At 43.7% G+C, this 15,793-nt stretch overlaps 1 protein-coding gene across 8 annotated transcripts in view; it reads left to right on the top strand.

Annotated features, from left to right (window-relative positions):
- Nucleotides 1-15,793, top strand: part of TRIM9 (tripartite motif containing 9) — an 89,882-nt gene that overhangs the window by 58,524 nt on the left and 15,565 nt on the right. For 3 of the 8 annotated variants that reach the window (XM_006773781.2, XM_006773779.2, XM_006773776.2), the window contains exons 6-8: nucleotides 4,803-4,847; nucleotides 7,802-7,959; nucleotides 9,399-9,537. In XM_006773781.2, coding sequence (XP_006773844.1) covers nucleotides 4,803-4,847; nucleotides 7,802-7,959; nucleotides 9,399-9,537 — 342 coding nt within the window. The remainder of the gene's footprint in view (nucleotides 1-4,802; nucleotides 4,848-7,801; nucleotides 7,960-9,398; nucleotides 9,538-15,793) is intronic. The other 5 variants (XM_006773782.2, XM_006773783.2, XM_006773778.2 and 2 more) reach the window with 3 other exon arrangements.

Raw genomic sequence — 15,793 nt, 5'->3', positions numbered from 1 at the left:
GCGTCTCTCTGTACCCAATTCTTTCAAGGAGGTAAAATCGTTCAAAGGTTATGTCACAAGCAGCTCAAAGGAGAAAATATGTCACAAAAGGACAATGTAAAGCCTTTGGTGGGAGAGGAAAAAATTGACCCAACCCAGTTAGCAGTGCTGATGGGGCAGCAGAGGAGGGACAGGGGAGGATAAGAGCCTCCAGACGCTGAAGAGCTCCCAGCAGCTGGCAGAACCTCTCCTCCCCCGTTCACCGTCACTGAGTCTTGTCCTTCTGCCACCGTGGCGACCGGGCCACACGGTAGGATGGTAGCCATTGTGTTGGAGTGAACAGGCCTTTCATCTGGTCTGGGAGCTTCAGGTTTATGGGCGAGGCCTCCCAGACCTCATTCCTAAAGCATCGTCACCCGGCTGTTCAGGCTGCACCAGAGAGAAGCCTGCACCCAGCTGTGTGGACAGCCCATTACTCTGTGCATCCAGCAGAGAGGGCCGAGCACTCTAAAGGCCCCGATGCACAACACACCGCAGCAGTTCACCCGGGACACAAAAGTATGCAGAACAGTCATGTATGAAGGTGATACAATAGGCCATTGCAGAGGAGGCTGGGTTACTCCCTTTTCCTTTTCTTTTTAACACTTCATCTGAATGTAATTTACTTCTGATTGGTGTCCCTCTGCAGGGTTCATGTATATGCTTTGTTTGGTGCTCCTTAAAGTTTAATTCGGTGAGAGCCATTCCTCTTCAGAATCTGAATCATTTCTATCTGTCACATGCTGGCGACGGAAGGAAAAGGCCAAAGCTCAGGATGCCCTGGAACTTGGCTGGCTGTTGTGAAGATGTCCACTGGCCTCTTTGATGTCTGTTAACATCTGTACATCTGTATCGGTGTAGCTTTAAGACTTTATTTTTTAGTATATTTGCGGTCATCTAATAAACTGCACTTTCATAGCTTATCAGTAAAAAAATATCTCAAGAAACTGCACCCCCGCCGTAACCGGTTTGGTTCAGTGGATAGAGTGTCGGCCTGTGGACTGAAAGGTCCCAGGTTCGATTCCGGTCAAGGGCATGTACCTTGGTTGCGGGCACATCCCCAGCAGGGGGTGTGCAGGAGGCAGCTGGTTGATGTTTCTCTCTCATCGATGTTTCTAACTCTCTATCCCTCTTTCTTCCTCTCTGTAAAAAATCAATAAAATATATTTAAAAGAAAAAGAAACTGCACCCCAAAATCCATGTATAAATGACCAAAATTTAAGTAGAATTTTAAGGAACCTGACCATTGTGAAACTAACAATATGTGTAAGTCAGTGTTTTTAATGGTTCCAATTGTCTTCTAACTGTGGATTATAGTAGAAAGTTAAAATATTTTCCAAATTACTTAAAATATACATTTAAAGTTATGGCTCAAACCGACAGCTAAAATTTCTACTTACTTTTTTCTTTTCTTTTTTTTCTTCTTGAGTCAAAATTTTAACATCCCTTTGGTTTTGGTATTTCATCTCAGATGCCTTTTTTTCCCCTTGATATGAAAGAAGATAGTTCTGTTGTTGGTTTTTACATGTTTCTATTTAGGCCAGTTACTATTTGGCAAGAATGCACTGCTTAAAATTATTCTATTAACTAAGGATTTAACTAATCTAATCTTTCTGATTTCACATCACCCCCAAGCAATTGAGATCTAAGTGGAGATTGCTGGTACCTGCTTTGTTCAAACATCCCAAAATTTTAATGACATGTTCTCTGGTTGCATTTTGATTAGAAAATTATCTTATCCTCCTTCTATAGTTACTATTGAGAGTGGTGTTTGATCTCGCAGACTTTTCTTTTATAAAAAAACAATAGATTAAGCTTTGTTTTCTGTTTTTATTAGTTGAACCTGGAGAACGTGGCTGTAGAACCTAGCAAGAGAAAATGGACACAGAACTTGGCTAGAGATTGTGGCTATAGATCCTGGCAAGGCTGCTGATCAACTGAACGCTGTCTCCGTGTCATTCCTTCTTCGCCGACTACTTCCACACCTTTGGGGACCCCTGGACCTGCTGGGGCTGGACCCCAGCAATTTGGGAGGGTTGTTTGTTTGTTTGTTTAGTTTTTCCTTAATTCTAAGTTGGTATTGTCAGCTTTTCCCAGGTCATGGGAAGGAAATTTTAAGATTCTTTTCTAAAGGGCTCTGCTGCTTGGCTCAGAATAGATTTCAGATACCTACGCCCTCCCAGAAAAATATTACCCCACAATTGTCTAAGTATACAAAGTGTCCCAAGATTCACTAGTCTGGGTGGTGAAGTGAAACACCAGTGTGTTCATTCTGAACCAGATGAAACCGTCACTTAACACTCCACCTAGCCTTTTTAGCACATATACCAACAGCTGTTAATCCCCTAACTGCCTCTACTCACCTAAGACACATTTAACTTTATTAACTGGTATTGCATGGAAGAGCTCTGAGTATGTACCAAGGTCATGGGCAAAGACAGTGCGACCTTAACAGACTCCCCTATAAATCATGGAGAAAGTGTGCCCAGAGGTTTGACAGTGGTGGAGACAAGCCCACACAATACTTGCATGTAATCTGTTCATGGTTTGGGGGGGCCTAAAAGGCATGTCCTCAAAACCTGTGTTCATGTTTGACCTTAACAATGTAGTAGCGATGGCTTGCCAGAAACAGCTTCCTCTAAAGCAGCGGTTCTCAACCTGTGGGTCGCAACCCCTTTGGCGGTCGAATGACCCTTTCACAGGGATCACCTAAGACCATCCTGCATATAAGATATTTACATTACGATTCATAACAGTAGCAACATGACAGTTATGAAGTAGCAACGAAAATAATTTTATGGTTGGGTCACAACATGAGGAACTGTATTTAACCCCTTCCCCAACAATTTTTTTGTTAAAAACGTTTCTTTTTCAGACTAATTTTTTTATTTTGGTTCTATATAGTATTTTTGATGCTGGTTATGAAAACAGTTTGTAACTCGTCTTCCTATAAACCATATTTTTTTACCATATTTTCTTAGTATACTCGTCGATGACTGAAAAAGAACATTTTGTGAAAACGAGTATACACGTTTCTGCCGGGGAAGGGGTTTAAAGGGCCAGAAGGTTGAGAACCACTGAGAAAGTCTAAACTTTCCCTTAGATGCCATTTGTATTGTTCAGCCACCATAAAAGAACTGAGTTCACAAAGGAGCCTTCAGACAAGGTGACTCAGCAAAATTGCCTTCCCAACTACCGTGGGTTGCATGGTGAAACATTTCATTAATCCATGCCATCAGTTCTGGGAGGCTGTATCGTTCCCATATAGGAACAAAAAAGAAACTTCCCCTTGGAATTGAGGGTGGGGGCTTCCCTCTAGTGCACTATTACTAAACAGCCAACCAGAGAGGCAGTAGAATGCAGTGCAAGCTTGGCTCTAAATCCCAGCCCTGCCACTTACCAGCCATGAAACCTTTCTGTGTCAGTTTCCTCCTCTACAAAATTGAGATAATAACAGCACCTGTTACTGTGGGGTTGTTGTGAAAATTCAATGAGTAAATACATGTAAAACTTCACCCCACCATCATGCTCAAGGCCACCACCTATCATTATTTCTTCACTAGAGGCCCGGTGCACAAAAATTTGTGCACTGGTGGCGGAGGCGGGGTTGGGAGGGTCCCTCAGCCCAGCTTGCCCCCATCACATACTGGGAGCCCTAGGGGATGTCCTACTACCTGCTCCCTGCTTCCCTTGGGGAGTGGGCCTAAGCCACAGTCTGGCCTCCCTTTGAGGACTAAAGCCTCTGGTGAGTTATTAGCCCTGGGCCGGGTCACCCCCAGCTCCCCACCGCTGCCACCATCAATGATCGCTGGTTGGCTCCTCCTTGGCCCAAGCTTAAAGCCTCAGGCTGAGGTGTTAGGCCTGGGCCGCCATCAATGATCGCTGGCTCCATGATCGCTGGCTGGCTCCTCCCCGGCCCAAGCCTAAAGCCCCTGGCTGAGGTGTTAAGCCTGGGCCGGACCCTCCCCATGCTCCCCACCATCAACGATCTCTGGCTGGCTCCTCCCTGACCCAGGCCTAACGCCTCAGGCTGAGGGTTTAGGCCGGGGCCGGGGCACTCCCCGCTCCCCGCCACCAATTGCTGGCTGGCTCCGCCCAGGTTCCCTGCCGCTGCCGCCATCAATGATCGCTGGATGGCTCCGCCCAGGCCCCAGCCTAAAGCTTCAGTCTGAGGCTTGGGGCTGACATATGCAAATTAGCCGCCATCTTGGCTGTCGGCTAATTTGCATATCTCACTGATTAGCCAATGAAAAAGGAAGCGGTCGTATGCCAATTACCATCTTTCTGTTTTATTATATAGGATGTCCATAGTGACTTCCCTTTGAGTGTCCTTCTACTCCTGTTCCCTTTCACAGAGGAATTCCGAGTGGCTGTGACCGTTCACTATCTGAAGGATTAGGGGGAAATATTAAATGAATATGAAAAATCTGAGATATAATTTGAATGAAATGGACTTAAAAAGTTAAAACACTTGAAAACTTTGGTATAAGAAGACACTGTTGTAAAATTTAATTTTGAGCCATAGCTCTACCAGGCCCCTTCAGGGAAGTCCGTAAGACCAGCTGCCTCTTTCTCTCTAAGGGGTGAGACTTTTAGCCTGAAGCTGGATTTATGGGCTCAAAGAATGCTAAGTTCTAGAATTCTATCAGATAGGAGAAATTAGTTCTTTAGAAAAAAAAACCCACAATGATGTCTAGGAATGATCACAAAAGTGTCAAGATCAAGATAGCTATGGTAGCTTCAGTAACAAGAGTTTCAATAAAATAAAACCTTTTTTCTTGTAGCTCAGCCCAGGAACTGTGATGCTATCCATTTTCAAACCACAAAAGGTAAAATAATTTGGGAATACTTTGGATTCTTGTAGACCATTTATTTTATATCCAATAAAGTAAAACGGGGTAACATAACACCCACTATCAAATGTTTTTCTAAAATGTCAGCTGTAATGTTGTCACATTTGCCTTTTATATGCAACTTACCTTTGGGGTAATTAATGAAAAAGAAAAAATAATTCTGAGCACATTGAGAAGTAGATTTAGACGATGCAAATAGTAGTAGTCTCTCTAGTAGTCTCTCTCCCTCTCTCTCTCTCTGCCCCTTTTTGTTTGCTTATTTGTTTAAACCTGGGACAATGTTAAGATCTGAAGACTAGTGAGTGGTTAGATTTTTTTCTACCTACCCTTTTGGTCTTTTAAAATGTACCCACTGAGGACTTACACTAGTAAGTGAGGTTCACATGTTTTAATTATACATGACACTATGTATTTCAATTAACATTTTAATTATGCCTATGTCCATATAGGGAAATTTGAGTTTCTTATCAGTCATTACAAGCATTTGTACATTCAAGTGAAAACTTACTGGTTTCTTATTGTGATCTTATTCTTTGATTTTAAAATTGATAACATGTAGACTTTCCTGAAACATGAACAAAGGTAAAATGAGACTGATAGGGGAGCTAATGAAATAAAGAGAGTTCTAGAAATTGTTGATTTATGGAAGTTCTAACCAATATGGCCAGTTAAGAGCAACTATCCCCAAGGAGAATCATTCCTAGTCTTTAGAAGCCCTTTGAAGAATGGTTAGCTTGAACTTGTCTTATTTTACTCCACAGTTAATATACTAAAGTATATTTCTTTTACATGGAAAATATTTAAATGACAAAGTTCCTAACATGTATAATAACCTAAAGTTAACCCACTAATTACAACACATAGGTGATACCTGTTTGTGTTTAGATTGTCATTAGAATCGTTAGAGCGAGTTATGTCTTCTCTCTCTTCCTTCCTCCATCCAGTCCTGTAGTCTTTCTATTGAACAAGGCGATGAGTGTATCTCCTTTCTCCATGTCCAGATGTTCTGGGATTTCTGGGGCTACAGATGCCAATGCTCTCTGATAAGATCCACCTGAACTCTATGCCATTGACATTTGAAACAGGATGTCCCTTCCTAAGCTGATCACCTCCAATTAACACAAGGGTTCTCAACCTGTGGGTCACCACCCTTTGGGGGTCAAACGACCCTTTCACAGGGGTCGCCTAAGACCATCGGAAAACACATATATAATTACATATTGTTTTGTGATTAATCACTATGCTTTAATTATGTTCAATTTGTAACAATGAAATTGGGGGTCACCACAACATGAGGAACTGTATTAAAGGGTCGCGGCATTAGGAAGGTTGAGAACCACTGAATTAACGGGTCATAATTTTAATTTAATTATATGTGCTCTAGTAACTCAGGCATGGTTTTCTCGTAATGTACCACAGTTTTTTCTTAAGTATAAGATAACTGACCTGCTTCACCTTCTCATCTCTCATGGTATATATAGTCACTACTTTTGTTTCATAGGTTACCCAGCATAGAACCTGTTTCCTTATATTGCTATTAAATTAACCGTCCTCTGGGTTGGGGTGACTGGCAAGGGGAGCAGATTTAATTCAATGCATGACATTCAGAGTCCAGTTTGGGTACAGCATACCTCTTCCACAATTAGCTTTTGTTCATCTAAATGTCCCTGGATGTGAGCCAAGCTGCCACCTCCTATTTTATTTTATTTATTTTTTGAAATATATTTTATTGATTTTTTTACAGAGAGTTAGAAACATCGATGAGAGAGAAACATCGATCAGCTGCCTCCTGCACACTCCCTACTGAGGATGTGCCCGCAATCAAGGTACATGCTCTTGACTGGAATCAAACCTGGGACCTTTCAGTCCACAGGCGAATGCTCTATCCACTGAGCCAAACCGGTCAGGGCTCATCTCCTATTTTAAAGTGCTACAAAAATAAATTCATATTTTGGTGCTGAAAAATAATTGTTAAGCAGTTGGTAAAAACATTGTCCCCAGATACATATATCAAGTTTATATAGGAACTTGGATGATTCATGATTCGTTACCTAACATTTCTATGTCTGTATGTCTGAAGTCAGTTTTAAGTAACACAGAAGACTCAGCACAAAATGGAGACAGGGCTATGTTGTGACTAGTGACACTGTGACAGATACTCCCAAGGTCACAAGGACACCCTGACCCTCCCTGATAGGCCCTGTTGCTCCCATACTGCTCTCTAGGGTCCTATGTGATGGTTCTATCCCTGCAGAAAGAACTGACTTGAGCTAGTGCTGTCTTCAAGGTATAGCTACCTTGAAAGAATGATGAAAGTTCCTCAGAAGTTTCAAAACTGAGAATCACTGTTTGTGTCAACTGATACCAAATTTTCAAAAATATACTGTTTTAGCTACTTACATGCACAAGGGCTTGAATAGAGTCACTGGTTTAAAAGAAATGACAGGACCTTAGAAATATAGTGGTTTCAGAGATATTCCTCAGGAATAGGCAATTTCAAGTTTATAAACTTGGGATGTAGAGCTCACAATAAATGTTATGATAGTTTTATCAGCCATGGTATAGGTTAAAAAGGCTTTTATGGGCTGGACTGGAAATGTACCCCCCTTGCAAACCATTTCCCTTAGAGGTGGTGTCTTTGATGCTCAAGGGAGTGAGAACAGAGCACTCATCTCCTCTTGAGTTAGGGGAGGAAGTGCCGCCTGGACTTGGCAGAGGGCAGCACAGTGGCTCAGGAAGCAGCCCCACTCCTGGAGGCAGGGAGGGAATCTGGGTCAGGTCCCCTCTGCGCACCCCCACCACCACCACCACACTTCTTGGGGCCAGATACTTTGTCTAGTCACTTGTTTATCAGAGGAATGTTTGTCATTCCAAGATCCTGAAATGTTTGCAGTTCAACAGAAGCCAGGGTTACACTAATTTCTGTTTAGCTTCCTCTCCAGTCCCAGCAACCCCCATCCTACAGCTGGAGGAGTGCTGCACCCACAACAACAGCGCCACGCTGTCCTGGAAGCAGCCGCCTCTGTCCACGGTGCCCGCCGAAGGATACATTCTGGAGCTGGACGATGGCAATGGTGGTCAGTTCCGGGTAAGCAGAGAGCCTATTCCTGGTTAACCAGAACCAGTGACTTCCTCAGTGCCCCGACGTGCAGTCTCAGGCCCACTCGCCCTCCTCTCCTGGGGACATGCTGTCTGGCAGGGTCTGCCTGCCCTCAGCTGAGGCCTGCTTTCTCCTTGTACCATCTCAGAGATGAACAGAGGAGTTTCTGAATAGAAATGGCCCTGCCTTTCTCCTCCTCCTCCTCCTCCTCCTCCTCTTCCTCCTTCTTCTTCTATTAATTTCAGAGAGGAAGGAAGAGTGAGGGAGAGGGAGGGAGAGAGAGAAACATCAGTGATGAGAGAGAATCATTGATTGGCTGCCTCCTGCACACCCCTGACTGGGGATCGAGCCTGCAACCCAGGCATGTGCCCTGACCAGGAATCAAACCATGACCTCCTCATTCATAAGTCGATGATCAACCACTGAGCCACGTCAGCCAGGCATGGTCCTGCCCTTCTTAAGAGAAAGTTCATGCAGTGCTGTGAGCTCTGGAATCTGAATGCCTGCATTCAAGTCCAAACTCCACCACCGAGCTGGTGGCTGCTCATTCCTCGCCGCTTTGAGCCTCATGTCCTCAGTTGTAAAATGGGGATGATAATAATAACATTCTTAAGAGTCATTTAGATCATCCATATGAAATCCTTCGCATGCTGCCATCCCAGACTCCAGGCTCCTTAGTGTCCCACCAGAGAGCTGACGTTTTAAGGCTGTGCTTTGAACGTGAATTATTTTTACTCATTACATCAGCATAATGTTGCAAAGTGTGCAGCTAAAAAGGGAGGCAGATGCCTAACCTTTGCTAAACATGCATAATGCTAGGATTTATTTTCAGCCTTTGAAATGTCATTCTTTCTCCCTCCCCTGTTTCCTCCCCCTTCATTCTGTACTGTGATGAAAACCTATACTCCTATGGCTTTGAGTGGATAGTCCTTGCAACAGTTCCTGAAGTCATGATTGGAGTTATAAACCCAGCATGGAGACCACCCTCATGTTTTCAAATCTGTTGTTTACAAATCACACTGATGGATAAAGAGCTCATAGGTATAATACACTGTGTAAATGCTATGCTAACAATAACAAGTATAATGCTATCTCTGACACCCAATTTTACTTTTTTTAAGCCCTCGCTGCTAATAACTCCCATTCATTAAGCTGCCACGCTAAATACAAGGCACCATGCTAGTCAGTTTGCCTATATGACCTCATATAATCCTTACACTAACCTCATAAGCTGGGTATTACTATAACCATTTTCCAGATGAGGAAACTGAGGCTAAAAGAGGTCAATTAAATGGCCCAATAGCTCACAGGAGTCAAAGCCGGATCTGATGCCCAAGCACTTTTCCCCTAACCATTGGGATACACTACCCCCTAACGCCTCCCAAGGGTTCCCGTTAAATGGTGGCCTGTTATTTGTCGACCCTCAGGAAGTGTATGTCGGAAAGGAGACCATGTGCACCGTGGATGGTCTTCACTTCAACAGCACGTACAACGCTCGCGTCAAGGCCTTCAACAAAACAGGAGTCAGCCCGTACAGCAAGACCCTGGTCCTCCAGACGTCCGAGGGTAAGGCCCTTCAGCAGTATCCCTCGGAGCGAGAGCTGCGAGGCATCTAAGCCGGAGGTAGCCCCGCCAGTGCCGCACTCCGCACGTGGCCATGACTCGCTCTGCGCCCTGGCACAGGCCGCTGGTCCTCTCCGGCGCTGGGGAGCCCGTGGTGTGTGGATGTGTCAAACCAAAGAGTCCACAGCGGCAGTTCAAATGGCTCAGGCCGTCGGCTCCCTTTGATAACGCTCTAAATAAGCTGCAGATGGAGAAGCTGAGACACGGAGGCCTGGAGGTCCCCCCGCATGTGAGACCAATGTGTCTAGGGCTCTAGGGCAGGCTCCCCTTCCCCACCATCCACATCATGGCCAGTGTTGCCCAGATGCTTCTCATCGCCTATTAGTGCTTGCTTGTTCCCGAGGGTGGGCCGAGGTTCTTTCCAGCCGCGGATGTGTCTGACCCACCCTGGTGCCAATGGGTGGGGTGCTGGAGCTGTTCAGAGAGGGCCTGCCCGCCACTCTTGCTCACCCAGCATGGACTGCTCCCATTTCACACCCAAGCCCAGGCCGGCAGCACCAGGACTGAGGCTTCCTGTGGGCACCAGACAGGACGAGACCAGCAACTCCGCATTACCTTGCGATTTCGTCTTTGCCAGTCCTCTAGTTGTGGTCAGAATGCCTAGGGCCACTGTATAGTCAGTCTCTAGATATTTTGGTCTGTACATATTTTTGGTCATCGAAGGCAAGCCATCCAGCTCAGATGGCCAGGTATAACCTCTGAGGCTTTTAACACTTTCATTTTAAAAGCAATTGCAACCCATGAACTCCAGCTATGAAGAGGTATCTGTGGTTGGTGCCAGATCATACCTCTGGGTATGATTTTAATCATAGAAGACCCCACACTACTGGCATTCTCCATAACGTCCCTCTGCAGAACTAATTATGTTGATTTGGGTCAAATTCAAGACGTTAGCTCCATGGTCGGCAAACTGCGGCTCGCGAGCCACACGCGGCTCTTTGGCCCATTGTGTGTGGCTCTTTCTAAGCCTTAGGAGTACCCTGATTAAGTTAATAACAGTGTACCTACCTATATAGTTTAAGTTTAAAAAATTTGGCTCTCAAAAGAAATTTCAATCGTTGTACTGTTGATATTTGGCTCTGTTGACTAATGAGTTTGCTGACCACTGTCAGTTAGCTAAAAGAACTATGGTGGTGGGACATCCTACCCGCCCCCCCCCACACACACACACACACTTTCCACAAACCTCAGCCTGTGCCAATCGCCCCTGAAATGGTTCACATGGTTAAAAACAAGCACAACTTCAAATCCCACAGCACGGTTGATAGGCCCCTGGCCATGAAAACCATGTGTGGGGCGCAGTCGTAAGTCTGCGAGGGATGCTATTCAAAGAGAAGGATTTCTTCAAGGGGAAAATGTCCACGTGGTCTATTTCCATTTGGATTACAGGGGATGTGGTAGCTAGAGTCTCCCTGGGATGACCATTTTAGCATCTTCTCTCTGGGATGACCTATCAGCTTGAGAGCAGCTGCCTCTTTCCCCACAGTCCTATGGTAACTGCTATTGCCCTCCGAGAGTTCCTCCGAGATGCAATGCAGAAGGCCCTGCAGGGCTGCGGTGTCTAATAAATTACAAAGTTGGAACTGCGACCTTGGTACCACAGTCACAGAACTGGGGGTCGTTTTCTAAAAGAAACTAACGGAACAAGTCCTCTTCCAACAAAGAAACTGTTCTGTAGAAATAATTTCCTCCATGAATTTTATATATTGTATACAAATATAAGGTATGTATCTAACTGCAAAGACAACCTTATCATCGTGTAGAAACCAGTACCCTCTGTTACTGCACAGAAGTGATTTTCTCATGATGAAATAAAGTTCACACACATATGCCTTCTCCATAACTTTGGTTTGTTCTATTTGTCTCTCCCTCATTCTAACTCATTCAAACAGTGAGACAAGATTTAGGAAGCAAGGAAAAATATAATGAAGAATAGCTTATGTTTTAAAAAAGATTTAATTAATCTATAACAATACAGAAAGCCTCTAGAATTAAAAAAATTATACCGTCTTTATTTTTTAGAAATCAGTGAGGAAATGCCATTAATGGAGTGTTGCTATATTAACTGAGCTTATGCTTTATTAATATTATTTCCTATAATTCCTGGAAAGGTTTGCTTCAGATATATTATTTCTTTGCTGCTATTGGAGGTAAAGGGGTGGTTGGTTTTCGCTTTCTACTATAATACAATCGTTTGCATTCTTGTTAGCAAGAGTTAACCCCTTTCCAAAGTTCAAAGCAAAGAAGTCTGTATCACAGAATACAATTATAGGTGATTGCAAGTCAGACTTGTATTTACATGAATTTCGTCTGAGGTTTAAATCACTTTTCACTTACACTCTCTGAACGATCACAAAAATTTCTGCTGATCTAAAGGTAACATTAGGGAAGATCAGATGCCCACATTGTTATGAATTCTCATCATTTTTTTCAAAATTAAATGTGTTTGTGTATTGATCTATTTGTTGGGCAGTGTTTGATAACTACCCACTGAGTGGCAGGCTGTGGGTATAGAGTGTGAAGCAGACCTCCCCCTGCTGCCTAGGAAGAGAGACAGGCCTTAAAGAAACAGACACACAAATAGTTGCATATTTACGAATTATGATAAACAGTGTGAGAGAGGGGAAAGGGAAGACGCCATTTGTATAGGAAATTGGTCAGGAAAGCAATGAAAAATAATTTAATTCAATGGAAATGATGGAGAATGTGTTATTAAAAGAGGAGAGGAAAGGCAAATGTATGTTTGGTTACTTCCCTACCAGCAAAGGTCTTGGGGATGTACCTGAAACGGCCATACACATAAGGTCTGTTGTATTCTAAACCAAATTACCCTGACTTAAGAAGAAATAGAACTGTAAGCAATTAAGAATGTGAACATTGTGTAACAAGATCTTCTTAATACGTAGAGTTCTGGATTCAGTCTGGGAGACTACTCTTAAAAAAAGAAAGAAACAACCGAAGAACAAGAAAAAGAAAAGGAAATATTCTGTTTATTTTTCCCTACCTCCCCTCTGCCTATCTAAATAGACTATACTTTTTTCTTTTTCTTACATCTGAAGAGAAAATGAAATAGACCAAAGGCAGTATTCCTGGGGCCACATACTTTATGGAGACTGTTAACTGGCTGAAAGGAGAAGGTCTCCCTGACAGGCTCAGATCTCAGAGCCAGGGAGTTGCTCTCCGCAGCTTTCTCAGCAGAGGTGGCGCTGTGCGCACCACGCCTCCAGGGGATTAGGACAGGAAGGGCTGCACCCGCTATGTAATAAATACTCTTTAACACAAATCTTTGTGTGAAAAGGTTATTTTCCTTGGACAACTTCCTAGAAGTGGCATTATGGACCAAGCATTTTTAAGGCCCTTAATCTGTGTTTCCAAATTGCCTTTTAAATAGATTTTACACCAGAAATATATGAACCATTTCATTTTACACTAATTCTACTACTTAGAGTTTCATTTTGACATACAAGCAGCCTCTCCTAAAAGTACAAATGTTTCTAAAAGAAGGGATTTTTGGAAGGTTTTACAAGGGGGTTATATTTTTTTGTTATTTTTGTATCTGATTAGATCTTTTATTTGAATTTTTCAATTTTATTTTTCCATTACAGTTTGCATTCAGTATTATTTTGTATTAGATTCAGGTGTACAGCATAGTGGTTAGACAATCATATCCTTTGCAAAGTGAGAACCCCAATATTTCTAGTACCCACCTGGCACCTTAGAGTTATTACAATTTTATTGGCTGTATTCCCTATACTGTACTTTTGTAACTACCAATTTGTACTTCTTAATTCCTTCACATTTTTCACCTAGTTCCCCCAATCCTCCTCCCCTCGAGTAACCAACAGTCTGTTCTCTGTATCTATGAGTCTGTCTCTATTTTTTTTGTTTATTTTGTTTTTTAAATTCAACATATAAGTGAAATCATATGGTATTTGGTCTTTCTCTGCCTGACTTATTTCAGCTAGCATTAAAAGAGGGGTTTTTAAATGTATATTTTCATGGCTGTTTTACATCTAAGAGTTACATGAAATACATCACAACACATTGCAGGGAAAATGAACATGATCTAAAGGGGAGAGAAGACTTCCCAGAGAAGAGAGAGGGAGAGAGAAATCCGAAGGGAATAACTATATGCAAGCCCAAAACTTCAAAATCTGCATTAAGGTGACTGTGAAAAGCACATTATTCATTCATTACTGAGCACCTCAATGTTGTCTGGCACTGGGCTGGGCCCCAGGACCACAGAGATGCATAAGGCATAGTCCCTGCTTTAGTACGTATGGGTTTTAGTCCTCCTCCTTCCTGAACTGCATGGCACCTGACTCAGAGCATCTAAAAACTATGGCACCACCTGACCTCTCTAAAGCTATCTACCCTACAGTCGGGATAGTCATCTTACAACCAAGAAGTGAGCCATAGTGATCTCCGATTGGGAAGAAAAAAAATTTCAGGCATAGAAGCGCCTGTGTTATCCTCACAGCAGAGCCCTTGGCCTCACTTCTCACTTACTCTCGGTTTACGCACAGTTCACTGACCTCCCTGATCCATTCATGAAGAGCACTCGAAGCATCACATTAGAGGAGAGAAGAAGGATCTGCCATAGAAGTGAGTTGAGGCTATTGGTAGCACTGAGCAGGAAAGGTAACTAGAAAAACTGAACAGACAAAAAAAAATCAAAAGAACATGCTATGACATATGTTCTGGGTAAGAAGTTACGTAATGCATTTTAGAAATATTTCCATCTAACACCTTTAAAAGTTAGTATATTATCTGGAATCTTTGGTAATGAAGTATTAGATATACCTCAGAAGGCTTTGTGGAATCCTATATAATAAAAGGCTAATATGCAAATCGACCAAACAGCAGAACAACTGGTCGCTATGATGCACGCTACCCACCAAGGGGCAGATGCTCAATGCAGGAGCTGCCCCCTAGTGGTCAGTGTGCTCCCACAGGGGGAGTGCCACTCAGCCAGAAGCTGGCTTCATGGCTGGCGAGTGCAGCAGCAGTGGCGGGAGCCTCTCTTGCCTCTGCAGCAGCACTAAGGATGTCCGACTGCAGGCTTAGGCCCGCTCCTGTGGGGCCTACCCTGTTAGTTGGACATCCCCTGAGGGCTCTGGGGCTGCGAGAGGGCACAGGCTGGGCTGAGGGACCCCCCCCCTCTGAGTGCATGAATTTTGTGTACTGGGCCTCTAGTCATAATATAAAATAAGCCCCCCCCACAAAAAAAAACACCTCTGATCATTTTGTGTCACACTTCTAAGACCCTCTTCATTGTCTATTAAAAATATCCCATGAAAACATGACAGCTATATCGACTTTAGACTCTACCTCTGTACCCATTGCTAATGTCTAACCCGCCCTCCCCCTGTTCTGTTGCCGCAACATTCCAGATTTACCCTATGTGTTGCTTTCCCCTTGCTGCTTTAATAAGTTGCCACTAGCAGCACACATTTATCATCATACATTTCTAGAGGTCAGAATCCTAAATGTGCTTCACTGGGCTTAAAGGGAGGTATCAGCAAGGCTGCGTTCCTTCAGGCAGTTCCAGGGGAGAATCCAATCTCTTTCCTTTTCTGGCTTCTGGAAGCCACCTGTATTTCTTGGCTCATGGTTCCTTCCTCCATCTTCAAAGCCAGCAGCATAGCATCTTCCACTCTCTGATTCTGACCATCGTGCTTCCCTTCTGTAAGGACCCTTGCGCTTACCATGAGCCCACCTGGATAGTCCAGGATAACCTCCCCAGATCAAGATCCTTAAGTTGATCACATCTGCAAAGTCCGTTTGGCCAAGTCAGGTGACACTATCACAGGTTCCCAGGATTGGGATGTGGACATTCTGGGGCATACCATTGTTCCACCTACCACACACTCTATCATTATCATTAAGGCATCACTCTACCTATGGGAAGGCGCAGCCTCTGAAAGGTTAAACAACTTGTCAGACCCGGGCCTTTCAGCTTCCGATGTGCAGCCCAGTGTAGTCTGAACAGTCTATCTGCTCTCCGCTACAGGGAAGGAAAGAGGAGAAAGCAATCCTAAGTCTGACACTAGATCAGTGCTACTTGCTCTCTGCTGAAGGGAAGGCAGGAGAGGAAGCAGCCCTAAGTGTGTCTACTAGGTGTTCAAACGCCTTGTCAAAACAAAGCAGCATTGTGTAGCTGCCTCACGTGTCTATCCAGAAACCCCAGGGAGAAAGA

This window comes from Myotis davidii, unplaced genomic scaffold, assembly GCF_000327345.1.
Source record: "Myotis davidii unplaced genomic scaffold, ASM32734v1 scaffold847, whole genome shotgun sequence".
NCBI lineage: Eukaryota > Metazoa > Chordata > Mammalia > Chiroptera > Vespertilionidae > Myotis > Myotis davidii.
The sequence above is the reverse complement of the archived record's forward strand: the minus strand, read 5'-3'. Positions and strand labels throughout refer to the sequence as shown.